This window comes from Salvelinus fontinalis, chromosome 26, assembly GCF_029448725.1.
Source record: "Salvelinus fontinalis isolate EN_2023a chromosome 26, ASM2944872v1, whole genome shotgun sequence".
Classification (NCBI taxonomy): Eukaryota; Metazoa; Chordata; class Actinopteri; order Salmoniformes; family Salmonidae; genus Salvelinus; species Salvelinus fontinalis.
The window spans coordinates 20891355-20906797 of record NC_074690.1 but is presented as its reverse complement, the minus strand read 5'-3'; the positions used below and the strand labels follow the sequence as shown (position 1 = coordinate 20906797).

At 43.7% G+C, this 15443-nt stretch overlaps 1 protein-coding gene across 3 annotated transcripts in view; it reads left to right on the top strand.

The window, feature by feature from the left end:
- The window catches only part of LOC129823892 (protein phosphatase 1L-like), a 29553-nt gene that overhangs the window by 8131 nt on the left and 5979 nt on the right, over positions 1–15443 (top strand). Inside the window, exons 1-3 of one of the 3 annotated variants that reach the window (XM_055882969.1) lie at positions 9091–9237; positions 12396–12570; positions 15277–15438. In XM_055882969.1, coding sequence (XP_055738944.1) covers positions 9211–9237; positions 12396–12570; positions 15277–15438 — 364 coding nt within the window. In that variant the 5' untranslated portion in view covers positions 9091–9210. Of the gene's footprint in view, positions 1–9090; positions 9238–9259; positions 10215–12395; positions 12571–15276; positions 15439–15443 lie in introns of those variants that run through there. The other 2 variants (XM_055882970.1, XM_055882968.1) reach the window with 2 other exon arrangements.

Here is a 15443-nt window from a genome sequence, read left to right as displayed (position 1 = left end):
GCTGATGCTCTCATGCATGCTTCAACATACATTAGACATGGCGAAATGTATAGAATTGCAAGAAAATTAGCTTTAAACCGGCACAATTCTCTCCACCAACAAGACGGGTGTGAACAGTTTATCATGAACAGTGCTTGTGCACATAAAAATAGACGGGGCTCATGCACGCGCAGGGGGCGCTACATGTTCCCCAATGCTGGAAGGGGGACCCAGAGTGAAAAAGTTTGGGAACCCCTAAAGTAGCCTATGGTAACATCAGTACAGTAGCCTATGGTACCGTCAGTACGGTAGCCTATGATAACATCAGTAAAGTAGCCATCAGTACAGTAGCCTATGGTAACGTCAGTACAGTAGCCATCAGTACAGTAGCCTATGGTAACGTCAGTACAGTAGCCTATGGTAACGTCAGTACAGTAGCCTATGGTAACGTCAGTACAGTAGCCTATGGTAACGTCAGTAAAGTAACCGTCAGTACAGTAGCCTATGGTAACGTCAGTAAAGTAACCATCAGTACAGTAGCCTATGGTAACGTCAGTAAAGTAGCCATCAGTACAGTAGTCTATGGTAACGCCAGTACAGTAGTCTATGGTAACGTCAGTACAGTAGTCTATGGTAACGCCAGTACAGTAGTCTATGGTAACGTCAGTACAGTAGACTATGGTAACGTCAGTACAGTAGCCTATGGTAACGTCAGTACAGTAGTCTATGGTAACGCCAGTACAGTAGACTATGGTAACGCCAGTACAGTAGACTATGGTAACGTCAGTACAGTAGCATATGGTAACGTCAGTACAGTAGTCTATGGTAACGCCAGTACAGTAGACTATGGTAACGTCAGTACAGTAGACTATGGTAACGTCAGTACAGTAGCCTATGGTAACGCCAGTACAGTAGACTATGGTAACGCCAGTACAGTAGACTATGGTAACGCCAGTACAGTAGACTATGGTAACGTCAGTACAGTAGGCTATGGTAACGTCAGTAAAGTAGCCGTCAGTACAGTAGTCAATGGTAACGCCAGTACAATAGTCTATGGTAACTTCAGTACAGTAGCCTATGGTAACGTCAGTACAGTAGCCTATGGTAACGTCAGTAAAGTAACCGTCAGTACAGTAGCCTATGGTAACGTCAGTAAAGTAGCCATCAGTACAGTAGCCTATGGTAACGTCAGTAAAGTAGCCATCAGTACAGTAGTCTATGGTAACGCCAGTACAGTAGTCTATGGTAACGTCAGTACAGTGGACTATGGTAACGTCAGTACAGTAGCCTATGGTAACGTCAGTAAAGTAGCCGTCAGTACAGTAGTCTATGGTAACGTCAGTACAGTAGCCAATGGTAACGTCAGTACAGTAGTCTATGGTAGCGTCAGTACAGTAGCCTATGGTAACGTCAGTACAGTAGTCTATGGTAACGTCAGTACAGTGGACTATGGTAACGCCAGTACAGTAGACTATGGTAACGCCAGTAAAGTAGCCTATGGTAACGTCAGTACAGTAGACAATGGTAACGCCAGTACAGTAGCCTATGGTAACGTCAGTACATTAGCATATTTTAACGTCAGTACAGTGGACTATGGTAACGTCAGTACAGTAGCCTATGGTAACGTCAGTACAGTAGTCTATGGTAACGCCAGTACAGTAGACTATGGTAACGCCAGTACAGTAGCCTATGGTAACGCCAGTACAGTAGCCTATGGTAACGCCAGTACAGTAGCCTATGGTAACGTCAGTACAGTAGCCTATGGTAACGCCAGTACAGTAGCCTATGGTAACGCCAGTACAGTAGACTATGGTAACGTCAGTACAGTAGCCTATGGTAACGTCAGTACAGTAGTCTATGGTAACGCCAGTACAGTAGACTATGGTAACGCCAGTACAGTAGACTATGGTAACGTCAGTACAGTACCCTATGGTAAAGCCAGTACAGTAGCCTATGGTAACGCCAGTACAGTAGACTATGGTAACGTCAGTACAGTAGACTATGGTAACGTCAGTACAGTAGACTATGGTAACGTCAGTACAGTAGACTATGGTAACGTCAGTACAGTAGTCTATGGTAACGTCAGTACAGTAGTCTATGGTAACGCCAGTACAGTAGCCTATGGTAACGTCAGTACAGTAGCCTATGGTAACGTCAGTACAGTAGCCTATGGTAACGTCAGTACAGTAGACTATGGTAACGCCAGTACAGTAGACTATGGTAACGTCAGTACAGTGGTCTATGGTAACGTCAGTACAGTAGCCTATGGTAACGCCAGTACAGTAGCCTATGGTAACGTCAGTACAGTAGACTATGGTAACGCCAGTACAGTAGCCTATGGTAACGCCAGTACAGTAGCCTATGGTAACGCCAGTACAGTAGACTATGGTAACGTCAGTACAGTAGCCTATGGTAACGTCAGTACAGTAGCCTATGGTAACGTCAGTACAGTAGACTATGGTAACGCCAGTACAGTAGACTATGGTAACGTCAGTACAGTGGTCTATGGTAACGTCAGTACAGTAGCCTATGGTAACGTCAGTACAGTAGACTATGGAAACGTCAGTACAGTAGGCTATGGTAACGTCAGTACAGTAGACTATGGTAACGTCAGTACAGTAGACTATGGAAACGTCAGTACAGTAGACTATGGAAACGCCAGTACAGTAGACTATGGTAACGTCAGTACAGTAGACTATGGTAACGCCAGTACAGTAGACTATGGTAACGTCAGTACAGTGGTCTATGGTAACGTCAGTACAGTAGCCTATGGTAACGTCAGTACAGTAGACTATGGAAACGTCAGTACAGTAGGCTATGGTAACGTCAGTACAGTAGACTATGGTAACGTCAGTACAGTAGACTATGGTAACGTCAGTACAGTAGACTATGGAAACGTCAGTACAGTAGTCTATGGTAACGTCAGTACAGTAGACTATGGTAACGTCAGTACAGTGGTCTATGGTAACGTCAGTACAGTAGCCTATGGTAACGCCAGTACAGTAGCCTATGGTAACGTCAGTACAGTAGCCTATGGAAACGTCAGTACAGTAGCCATCAGTACAGTAGCCTATGGTAACGACAGTACAGTAGCCTATGGTAACGTCAGTACAGTAGTCTATGGAAACGTCAGTACAGTAGTCTATGGAAACGTCAGTACAGTAGACTATGGAAACGTCAGTACAGTAGACTATGGTAACGCCAGTACAGTAGACTATGGTAACGTCAGTACAGTAGCCTATGGTAACGTCAGTACAGTAGCCTATGGTAACGTCAGTACAGTAGCCTATGGTAACGTCAGTACAGTAGCCTATGGTAACGTCAGTACAGTAGCCTATGGTAACGACAGTACAGTAGCCTATGGTAACGTCAGTACAGTAGTCTATGGAAACGTCAGTACAGTAGTCTATGGAAACGTCAGTACAGTAGACTATGGAAACGTCAGTACAGTAGACTATGGTAACGTCAGTACAGTAGACTATGGTAACGGCAGTACAGTAGCCATCAGTACAGTAGCCTATGGTAACGTCAGTACAGTAGACTATGGTAACTTCAGTACAGTAGCCTATGGTAACGCCAGTACAGTAGACTATGGTAACGTCAGTACAGTAGACTATGGTAACGTCAGTACAGTAGACTATGGTAACGTCAGTACAGTAGACTATGGTAACGTCAGTACAGTAGACTATGGTAACTTCAGTACAGTAGCCTATGGTAACTTCAGTACAGTAGACTATGGTAACTTCAGTACAGTAGACTATGGTAACTTCAGTACAGTAGACTATGGTAACGGCAGTACAGTATACTATACTTCCTTGGGGGTAGGGGCAGGTAGCCTAAACACGCGCACACACAGGCAAAGATTTTCAGCTGGCAGGTCAGACACTGGATTAACTTTCTGAGTGACAGAGTGAGGGCTTTGGATAGGCGTTTTTTTTGTCGGAATAGAAGAAAAGGCCTTGAACGTAACAGAATGTTATTAACCATTTCTGTTCCTTGAAAAAAATGTGTTTTCAGTTGTGTACCCTGAACTGGTTCCAATCCCTGCTTTCAACCATTGAAAGTTCCACTCTATGACATTCTAATACGGGGTGGCGGGTAGCCTAGTGGTTAGAGGCGGGTAGCCTAGTGGTTAGAGGCGGGTAGCCTAGTGGTTAGAGGCGGGTAGCCTAGTGGTTAGAGGCGGGTAGCCTAGTGATTAGAGGCGGGTAGCCTAGTGGTTAGAGTGCTAGGTCAGTAACCGAATCGAATCCCCAAGCTGACAAGGTAAAAATCTGCCGTTCTCCTCCTGATCAAGGCAGTTAACCGACTGTTCCTAGGCTGTCATTGTAAATAAGAATTTGATCCTAACTGACTTGCCTAGTCAAATAACGGTTAAATATATATATATATTTTAAATACACTCTACGTTATCTAAATAGATTGGCAAGATCCTGTTAAAGGGTAGGAAGCATGAATTTCTAGTAACAACACAGTGTGGTCAAAGACTCAGTAACTTAGTTGTAGTCACAATCTGGTAACCTATAACTACAAACAGTTATGTTTTAGTGTTTTTACATATTTCTGAATTTATTTCCGGATATCTTAGGAACTACGCACAATGCACTATTTCTCAACGTCAGATCAAGAACTCAGCGATCACTGCCTCATTACCTGCATCCGTAATGGGTCTGCGACCAAACGACCACCCCTCATCACTGTCAAACGCTCCCTAAAACACTTCTGAGAGCAGGCCTTTCTAATCGACCTGGCCGGGGTATCCTGGAAGGATATTGACCTCATCCCGTCAGTAGAGGATGCCTGGTTATTCTTTAAAAGTGCCTTCCTCACTATATTAAATAAGCATGCCCCATTCAAAAAAAATTGAACTAGGAATAGATATAGTCCTTGGTTCACTCCAGACCTGTCTGCCCTTGACCAGCACAAAAACATCCTGTGGCATTCTGCATTAGCATCGAATAGCCCCCGTGATATGCAACTTTTCAGGGAAGTTAGGAACAAATATACACAGGCAGTTAGGAAAGCTAAGTCTAGCTTTTTCAAACAGAAATTTGCATCCTGTAGTACAAACTCAAAAAAGTTCTGGCACACTGTAAAGTCCATGGAGATTAAGAGCACCTCCTCCCAGCTGCCCACTGCTCTGAGGCTAGGAAACACTGTTACCACCGATAAATCCACTGTAATTGAGAATTTCAATAAGCATTTCTCTACGGCTGGCCATGCTTTCCACCTGGCTACCCCTACCCCGGTCAACTGCTCGGCACCCTCCACAGCAACCCACCATTTCTCCTTCACCCAAATCCAGATAACTGATGTTCTGAAAAAACTGCTAAATCTGGACCCCTACAAATCAGCCGGGCTAGACAATCTGGACCCTCTCTTTCTAAAATGATCTGCCGAAATTGTTGCAACTCCTATTACTAGCCTGTTCAACCTCTCTTTCGTATCGTCTGAGATTCCCAAAGATTGCAAAGCTGCCGCGGTCATCCCCCTCTTCAAAGGGGGTGACACTCTAGACCCAAACTGCTACGAGCTATATCTATCCTACCCTGTCTTTCTAAGGTCTTTGAAAGCCAAGTTAACAAACAGATTACCGTCCATTTCGAATCCCATCGTACCTTCTCCGCTATGCAATCTGGTTTCAGAGCTGGTCATGGGTGTACCTCCGCCACGCTAAAGGTCCTAAACGACATCATAACCGCCATTGATAAGAGACATTACTGTGCAGCCGTATTCATCGACCTGGCCAAGGCTTTCGACTCTGTCAATCACCGCATTCTTATTGGCAGACTCGACAGCCTTGGGTTCTCAAATGATTGCCTCGCCTGGTTTACCAACTACTTCTCTGATAGAGTTCAGTGTGTCAAATCGGAGGGCCTGTTGTCCGGACCTCTGGCAGTCTCTATGGGGGTGCCACAGGGTTCAATTCTCGGGCCGACTCTCTTCTCTGTATACATCAATGATGTTGCTCTTGCTGCTGGTGATTCTCTGATCCACCTCTACGCAGACGACACCATTCTGTATACTTCTGGCCCCTCTTTGGACACTGTGTTAACTAACCTCCAGATGAGCTTCAATGCCGTACAACTCGCCTTCCGGGGCCTCCAACTGTTCTTAAATGCAAGTAAAACTAAATGCATGCTATTCAATCGATCACTGCCCGCACCTGCCCATCCGTCCAGCATCACTACTCTGGACAGCTATGACTTAGAATACGTGGACAACTACAATTACCTAGGTTTCTGGTTAGACTTTAAACTCTCCTTCCAGACTCACATTAAGCATCTCCAATCCAAAATTAAATCTAGAATCGGCTTCCTATATCGCAACAAAGCATCTTTCACTCATGCTGCCAAACATACCCTCGTAAAACTGACCATCCTACCGATCCTCGACTTCGGCAACGTCATCTATAAAATAGCCTCCAACACTCTACTCAACAAATTGGATGCAGTCTATCACAGTGCCATCCGTTTTGTCACCAAAGCCCCATATACTACCCACCACTGCGACCTGTACGCTCTTGTTGGTTGGCCCGCGCTTCATACTCGTCGCAAAACCCACTGGCTACAGGTTATCTACAAGTCTCTGCTAGGTAAAGCCCCGCCTTATCTCAGCTCACTGGTCACCATAGCAGGACCCACTCGTAGCACGCGCGCCAGCAGGTATATCTCACTGGTCAACCCCAAAGCCAATTCCTCCTTTGGCCGCCTTTCCTTCCAGTTCTCTGCTGCCAATGACTGGAACGAACTGCAAAAATCAGTGACGCTTGAGACTCATATCTCCCTCTCTAGCTTTAAGCACCAGCATAACCCATCTGTAAACAGCCCATTTATCTACCTCATTCCCATACTGTATTTATTTATTTATCTTGCTCCTTTGCACCGCAGTATCTATACTTGCACATTCGTCTTCTGCACATCCACCATTCCAGTGTTTAATTGCTATATTGTAATTACTTTGCCACCATGGCCTATTTATTGCCTTAACTCCCTTATCTTACCTCATTTGCACTAACTGTATATATACTTTTATTTTTATTTTTGTCTACTGTATTATTGACTATGTTTTTGTTTATTCCATGTGTAACTCTGTGTTGTTGTATGTGTCAAATTGCTATGCTTTATCTTGGCCAGGTCGCAGTTTCAAATGAGAACTTGTTCTCAACTAGCCTACCTGGTTAAATAAAGGTGAAATAAAAAATAAATAAAATATGGAGAACCGGTGCTACCTAGCTAGTTCCAGCTGGCTGCTAGTAGCTACTAGCCTTGCTAGCATGTAATTACATTCCAAACCAAGTGTTGGCTCTGGTGAGCTACTATGTACATATACAAAGAAAAAAAACATTAAATAATGCGGAAAAACTGCAACTCTTTTTCTCCTGTGCATTTGGTTTCGGTAGTCGAGTGAGTATTGTAGTAGTTTTTTATTTATTTAAAAAATATATAATATTGTAGTAGTTTTCCGTTGTTTGTAGCTAATACAGTAATACCCACATAGTGCAGTAATACCCACAATGACGGGGTTATGACTCATTTGTGGCTCAAAATTGAGAAGCAAGCTTTGAAGTCGGAACGATTTGTCAGGTTGAAGCGATTAGTTTCGAGCATGGGAACCCTGCGCACGTCTACTGTATGCAGTAATCATTTAACCCAGGAGGGCTTTGGTGGCTTAGTATAACCAGTGGAAGTGTCACGCCCTGACCTCAGAGATCCTTTTTATGTCTCTATTTTGGTTGGTCAGGGCGTGAGTTGGGGTGGGCATTCTATGTTTTGTTCTGTGTGTTGTATTTATATGTGTTTGGCCTGGTATGGTTCCCAATCAGAGGCAGCTGTCAATCGTTGTCTCTGATTGAGAACCATACTTAGGTAGCCTGTGTTTGGGTAGTTTTGTGAATTGCACCTTGCAGAACTGTTTGTTTGTTGTTTTGTTGTTTTTTGTTCAAGTATTCGTATTTATTAAAAGTATTATGAATACTTACCACGCTGCACCTTGGTCTTCTCCTTCTCCCGACAACAACCGTTACAGGAAGGCAGGATTTGGAATGCGAGTTCTTTTCTGTGCTAGACTAGTTGTTCTCTGGCTTACTAGGCTGTGGTGGTTGGCTAGTTTGGCTAGTTATCTGGTTAGCTAGCAGGCTAAAATGACTAACTTTAGCTGGGTGGCTTGCTGGCTAAGATAACTGCATATACCAGTAACATTATTTGATAACTGGTTAGATGCCGTTATATATTTAGAAAACTTTGGTTTACTTTAATGTAGCTGTAAGCTAGGTGTTGATAGCAATGTAACGTTAGCAGGCTAGTTGGCTAACAACCTTGCAAGTAACAATACATACATAAATTATTTGCTTGTAAGTTCCGGAAAATTAAACCAGTAATCATGAGTGTAATCGATTTGGTTTAATTTGAAGTTATACATTTGAAGTTATTTCTGTTACAGTTTACATTATAGGGAATAGGCTGGCTTGCCTGTTTTTTTCCAGCTTTCAGAATTCTGATTCTATGTTTTATGTAATAACTAAAACAAATACAAAAGTCAGGTGTAACTGCATTGGGACTTTTAATGCATATTCCAATGCAAATCCATATGTTACATGTGGTTACGTTTATGGTATCTTACCTTTAAGATAAGGGACGTCCTTGGCCTTGTGTAGTGGAAGTAGGAGGGAGTCTGAAAGGGCAGGCTGTTTACATATCTATCTGGAACTTTCAGACTATTCCTATCCTATGATTAAATATTTAACCTTCCTGTCTTGTTCCCTTACCACCCCTGGTGTGTGTGTGTGTGTGTGTGTGTGTGTGTGTGTGTGTGTGTGTGTGTGTGTGTGTGTGTGTGTGTGTGTGTGTGTGTGTGTGTGTGTGTGTGTGTGTGTGTGTGTGTGTGTGTGTGTGTGTGTGTGTGTGTGTGTGTGTGATCCTGTTACCTTTCCTGTGGTCATGGTGACAGTGACATGCATGAGCTATGACTATGAAGGCGGACCTTGTTCTCAGTGGGAGTTTTGCCAGGAACACACAAATCAGAGCCCCCCCCCCAAAAGAAACACAAACACATTGAACACACAAACACACACACGCTCAAGTCAGAACTTCTTATCTGAAATCCAGTCACAGAGTAAGGGTTTCTGGGTAACTTGATCATCTTTATTAATGCTTATACATCTGTACACCAGTGAATCGACTCCAATCCTGTTGCCTGGGTTAGGTTTGCTAGAGACAGTTGTGTGGGAACATGGAAGACGCCACGCTGAGCTATAAGGTTGGTCAGGTTCACCTTGATGGCTGTGAAATAACCCTTAATACCAGTGATCTGGTGGTGGTTTGAGAATGTGTGATTGATGTAGGCCTCTTTGATCTGTTTGCAATAGTTTCTTGGTAGATACCATGAATCTTTGTTTAGGAGTGGAATGCTTCGTGACTCCCCAGTCTCTTTGTCACAAACTGAACATGATGGCCAACAATCCCCAGAACACATCTGCCTCCTCCTTCGCTCCCTCTTGTGACAAGAACCATACATACCAATCTTTCACCATTTCCAGGCTGAAGCTTCTGTACCTCCTGTACTCGGCCAGCAGGGGGTGTAGTTCCTGCAGGTAGGAGCCCAGAGCTGCATGGGCAGCTGTCCCATTGTCCTACTCCAGGCGAGCTTGGTGCACCAGCATCTGGGAGTGGAAGGCGGCTCAATTGATCCAGTGCTTGAGTGCCCGCGTGCTCATGTGGCCGTCATGCAGCATGGAGTTCTTCAGACGAGTCAGCTGGACACTGAGCTCAGCCTCCAGGCGGCGCGTTTCCTTCAGCAGGCGCTCACTAGCCCCCACGTGCATCCGGTGGAGCTTCAGGTACTCCTCCATCAGATCACGCACTGCTGAAACTTTCTCTTCAGCAAAGACATGGCGGAGCAGGTGGGACGCATCTGGCTGGGGCTCCCCGAGACCTGCTGCGCTGATCTCTAAGATCATGGAGACCACCAGAGCACCAATGCCCACTGCGTTGGGCACACTGCTCAGGCCGGCAAGAGCCGCATCCAGGCTGGCCACGTAGAACAGGGCCTGGCTGCCCACAAAGGCCAGCAGCTGGGCAGAGTGGTCCTGCAGCACGACCGACGAGTTGAGCCCAAAGTACTGCAGGAGGGAGTCGTCGATGCCTACATCGGGCAGGCCCCCTTGATTGTAGAACTGGTTCACCAGGAAGGCCTGGTCCTCCTGAGAAATCACGAGGGGAAGGTTCCACAACATTGTGAGTACTGCCAGAGGCACGTCAAGAGAAACATGCACAGTAGACTAGGTTGCTGAGTGAATGAGTTATAAGCGCATGCATATGGGTATGTGTTGTGGAACTTTTTGTCAGAAGGGGCCGGGGTGAGTGTTGAATTAACCTATCCTGAGCTAAGCTCTTTTGGCAAACATGTGTTGGGAGTAACAGAGATGTGTTAGTTAGAGAGAGCCCCAAACCCAACACACTCAGAGGACTAAATGTTCACCTTTTCAGTGTGAACCTCTCACTTACCCAAGTCTGTAGAAGTCCGCCTTCAAGTCGCAGGAGGGGTTTGTGGGAAATGTGAGGACACATGCTCAATTGCTTTTTTCCTAATTATTTTCTGCGAGTTAAAATAAATGTTTGCTTGTCCCCTGGTATCAAAAGGAGCAAAATGTCTCCTAAACAAATATCGTGTACAGAACAGCTTGTCTCTGTCTGAGCAGTGTGTCCTTAAACTGCAAATATGTAGCAAATTCTCAACTCTATCCTTTTTCAATCTTTTCGCAGTTTAATGGCCTTCATCACCAAAGTCAGACATTTTCAAGATGCAAAATATATATTGAATTGAATGAAAAAAGGTTGAACGCTGAATGTACTTTTACATGGCTTAGTAATTTGGGCTCTTGGATGGGTAACTTTACATTCACTATTCAAGGCTCCCTGTGTTCCTCCCAAACAAATTTAACGAATTAGTGATTATACTCAGAGAGAGAGAGAGAGAGTGAGAGATTACTCACACTGGTGACTAATGAAGACTGTTTTAATAATTTATTTTATTCCATTTCACTTCCTCATTACATGCTCCTCTCTCAAATCAATCTGCTCCTACAATTATCACCATGAGTGAAATTAGTTTGTTCGTTAATATCTCATCTGCTTCGGTTAATTGGATGGCTTGATTACAGGACTGATTAAAACACAAGAACTATTGATTGCAGTGTAAGAATATGCAAACGACGACATGAGTGTGTCGAGTCTCAAGTCTTTAAGACTTTTGAATGCTTCTATAATGAAATATATAAACTTCCAGCAGCTGAATTAATATTCAATAAGATGAACATGATCTGAGGAGAAAGGAGGCAGTGAAGATAATGAAAAGGGCTAAAAAAGAGAGCAGGAAGGAGGGAGGAATGGAGAGGAAGAGAGGTTGTTGAATAATTCAGCACAGAACACCTGGCGAACCTTCCTTCTCCGTTTTCTTTTCCACGTATCAGACTGGAAATAATTTGTCAAATACTGAAAATACACCTCTTTAAATCCAACTAAAATCACATTTCTACGTGTAGTAAAACCAAGGATATTTACTGTTCTTACTCAGGTAACAGTAATTTGAATATATAAAGAGAAACAGACAGTCTCTTTAAACAGCACTGGAAACCAGTGTTAACCTTCATGCCCACCGGGTTTGACCCATGGTAATTGATTAGTCATTATTAATTAATTAATTATTATTGGAAATTAGCAAAGCCACCAAGTGTGCATTTGAGCATACATATTAAAATCTCTTACATACTGCCTCCATTCACCCAGTGCTGTATGTAGACACATTAATTATCTGTAGACAACCTGCTACATTGAAACCCTTTCTACATAGGGTATAAAATGTGCTCGTCAAATATAATTTCTCTGGTCTTGCACTATGTATAGCTTTTGTTTGGATATCTCTGGTAGGTCCTAGAAAACATTGGTGTCATTCCTTTTGGTGTGTATTTCAAATATACTTTTTTGTGTTTTAAACTTGTAGTTTGGGGTCAATGTATTATAAGATAAAGAACTTGTTTGGACTTTGAATTCAGATTGAACAATTTCCATTTTTAAACTAAACGTCTGATAGTCTCTGTTTACATTGGCGGCTATCTCCTGGCTGTATTCTTGCAAAATATGGGCACTAAGACAGACTATTTCTCAAGAACACAGGTTATCAGTCATTTACAGCCTCGTTCAAACATTTAATCTGGATTCATTCGGGTACAGGCAAAAAAACAAGCATTCTGTACCGCTGTACAAGTAAAAGCACAGAATTGTATCAACCAATCATCAGAAAGTTGACCGGTCAAATAACTGAAATTCAACCAAAACCGTGATGAACAACTTTCTAAACACTTATATTGCTCTCTCTCCCCCCCACCCCTTTCCCCTCTCTCTCTCCATCTCTCACAGGCTGCAGCGGACTATGTAAAGGCCCACCTTCCGGAGTCTCTGAGGCAGCAGTTGCTGTCCTATGAAAGGGAGAAGAGGGAGAGCGTTCCCTCCTACCCCAGCATCCTGGAGCAGCGTATCCTGGCTGTAGACCGAGACATGGTGGACAAGCTCTCTGCCAATCACGACGAAGCAGGTGAGGGACTGTAGGAGTGCTGATCTAAGATCAGTTTAGCCTTTTAGATCCTGGATCAGCACTCCTTCTCTGAGATGAGTACGAGGTTGGACGGGTTAAAAATGTGGCAATACTGCGGATTGGTTAAGACATTAAGTCCGATACACACGGACAGAGATGGGTCAGAGGGGGAGAGGCGAATTTTAAACCCCAAATCTATTTTGCATGAAGAAACAACCTGTCATTCATCACAAACTTTGTGAATATCTGGGTTTTGCCTCTTTACAATGCAGAAAGACTGCATTTAATCAGTGGACACCACTCGCTTTTATTACAACACACCTGTCATCATTTTTTTCTTTACTAAAGTAAAGGTTTATTATTAATATTATTATTATTGCTAAGGGTACTACATAGGTGTAAACATACATTTCTTAGCAAGAGATAGCACTTGTATAGCCTCAGAAAGTAGCAGAAATATGCAGAAAGTAGTTTTTAGTGCATTTTATTGAAGGGAAACAATGTCTTGAACTTTTTTGGCAACATAGTGATATATTCTTATATACTGTACAATGAGGAATTCAACTACAAAATACTAGTCTTCTCCCATTTCTTTAAACATTGCCCCCACCCACAAGGTGTATAAACAACAACAATAAATACGAATAAAATAAGATAATAGATACAAAAATATGAAGAACATAAATCAATCAACTCTAATTAGCACATGTAGGACAGTATGCAAGTGTGTGTGCATAGACTATGCAGATGTATTTATCACATGTGCAGCACATAGTGTTTGTTTTACAGTCCTTCTTTGGGGGGCAGAATTGGCATCTCCTCCTCTTGCCTGCCCCAGCTGCAGCCTCAGGAGGATCAGGACAAGATTCAGCCCACTGAACAGCTTTCACAAGCGCTGCAGAGGCTGCTGTGCGGGGGAGGCACTCCCTTCTTTGAATGCGTAGTCTTACAAGTGCCTTTCCCAGTTGTCCAAGAACACCCTCCTCTTCTTTTGCTTATCAGGCATCCAGGTAGGGTTGATCGTGTTCCATATCACAAAGGCATTGTATGAGGACACGTTAATGATGTTATGGAAGATGACCAGGGGCCAGCAGGCAGTCATCCTCCTGCAGCTGTATGTTCCAATCACCTTGTTCAGGTTGTCAACGCCTCCTTTGTTGTGGTTGTAGTCCAGGATGATGGCTTGCTTCCTGTCCTCACGATCACTGATCTCAGCCGTTTTGTGCAGTGTGCTCAGGAGGACCACATTCTTGTTCCTCTTTGGGAGGTAAGAAACTAGAGTGGTGGTGGGGGTGAAGGCAACTTTGATGAGAAGGACTCTCTTCCCCTTGTTGCGAGGAGTGCAGGGGGAGCTCTGGCTTGTTCTTTCTAACTGTGCCAACCATGGTGATCTTCCTCTTTAGGAGCTGCTGGCTGAGCTCATAAGAGGTGAAGAAATTGCCGCACGTGACATTGTGCCCCCTCAGTCCACTTGTCACATCAAGCACAACCCGCATCCCCTGGTTCTTCTCCGGGCCTCCACTGGTAGGCTTCCCTGTGAAGACTTGCATCTTCCAAGCGTAGCTGGATTGTGCGTCACAGGCCACCCATATCTTGATGCCATGAATTTGTCATCTCCAGGATGATTATTTCCGATGGCTGGTGTGATGAACATGTAGAATGTTGAGGAGATGTCCTGGCCATGGGCAACTGCATGTCTTGTGGACCCTGGGGTCATCCTTATGACATTTTGTGCTACCATCCTGCCCTGGTTGTCATATTGTGACAAGGACCATGTTATTTTGCTGTTCTTTGACAAAAATGTCTCTCAGCTTGGGAGATTTCTTCTTCATCTGAAGATGATGCATCGTGCTCTGAGTTGTATTCTTCCCTATCTTCTTCTTCAGATACCTCCTCTTCTAAATCATTGTTCTCTTGTTCCTGGACACTAAAACATGAAACACTTTTTCTAATGTTGGGGTCACTAGAAAAAGTCATCAAATTCAAGTTTTCTCTGCTGTTAGTGGCGGGTCATTTTTTACCCTTAAGACAACACAAGGGTTAAAACAGGTCAGAGTTGACCCTCTTTATAAAATCCTAATCACTTTATGTCTAAAGGGAGAGAAAAAAACATTTTTGGAAATGTATAGTACTTTTTACAGATAGTCTGTTAAAAGTAAAGCCGTATACATCAAATGTAGTATTATTTATTATGGCAGGGGTGAAATGCCTCCATGGGGACAACCTTTGGAAGGTCAAGACACAAGTCAGTGTCACGGAGTACACAAAGCTGCTTTGTTGCCCTGAGAGATTTATTGTCAGCCCTGAGAAATGGATTAGATGAATGTACTGGAAACAGTACCTTATAAATCACTGGATTTTTCAATGGAGGAGGAGGACATGAAAAGGTAGACCTTTGTCAGATACGTTATTAGGACCTTCACTCCTGTTACCTGGACTTTCATAGCTGTGATGGAAATACAGTATGGCTCTCAGTATTGTGGTTGGTTAGCGGACTTTGGTACACTTGTGGTATTCTGAGAATGAGAATCACAGGTGAAAAACATGAACTTAAAGGTTCATTACACTCAGATGTTTTCAGATTATAACAGTAGTCTTATCTCAAGATGAGCCCACGTCCCAGGCCATCGCTTGTGTAGATCATCTATGGTTTTGGAATGTAACGTCCCTTTAAATTGAAATATCACCTCTGTCTCCTTCTCTCAGGTACTACATGTCTGGTGGCCCTGCTATCGGACAGGGAGCTGACGGTGGCCAACGTTGGGGACTCACGAGGCGTGTTGTGTGACAAGGACGGAAACGCTGTGGCATTGTCACATGACCACAAGCCATACCAGCTGAAGGAGCGCAAGAGGATCAAGAGGGCAGGTTAG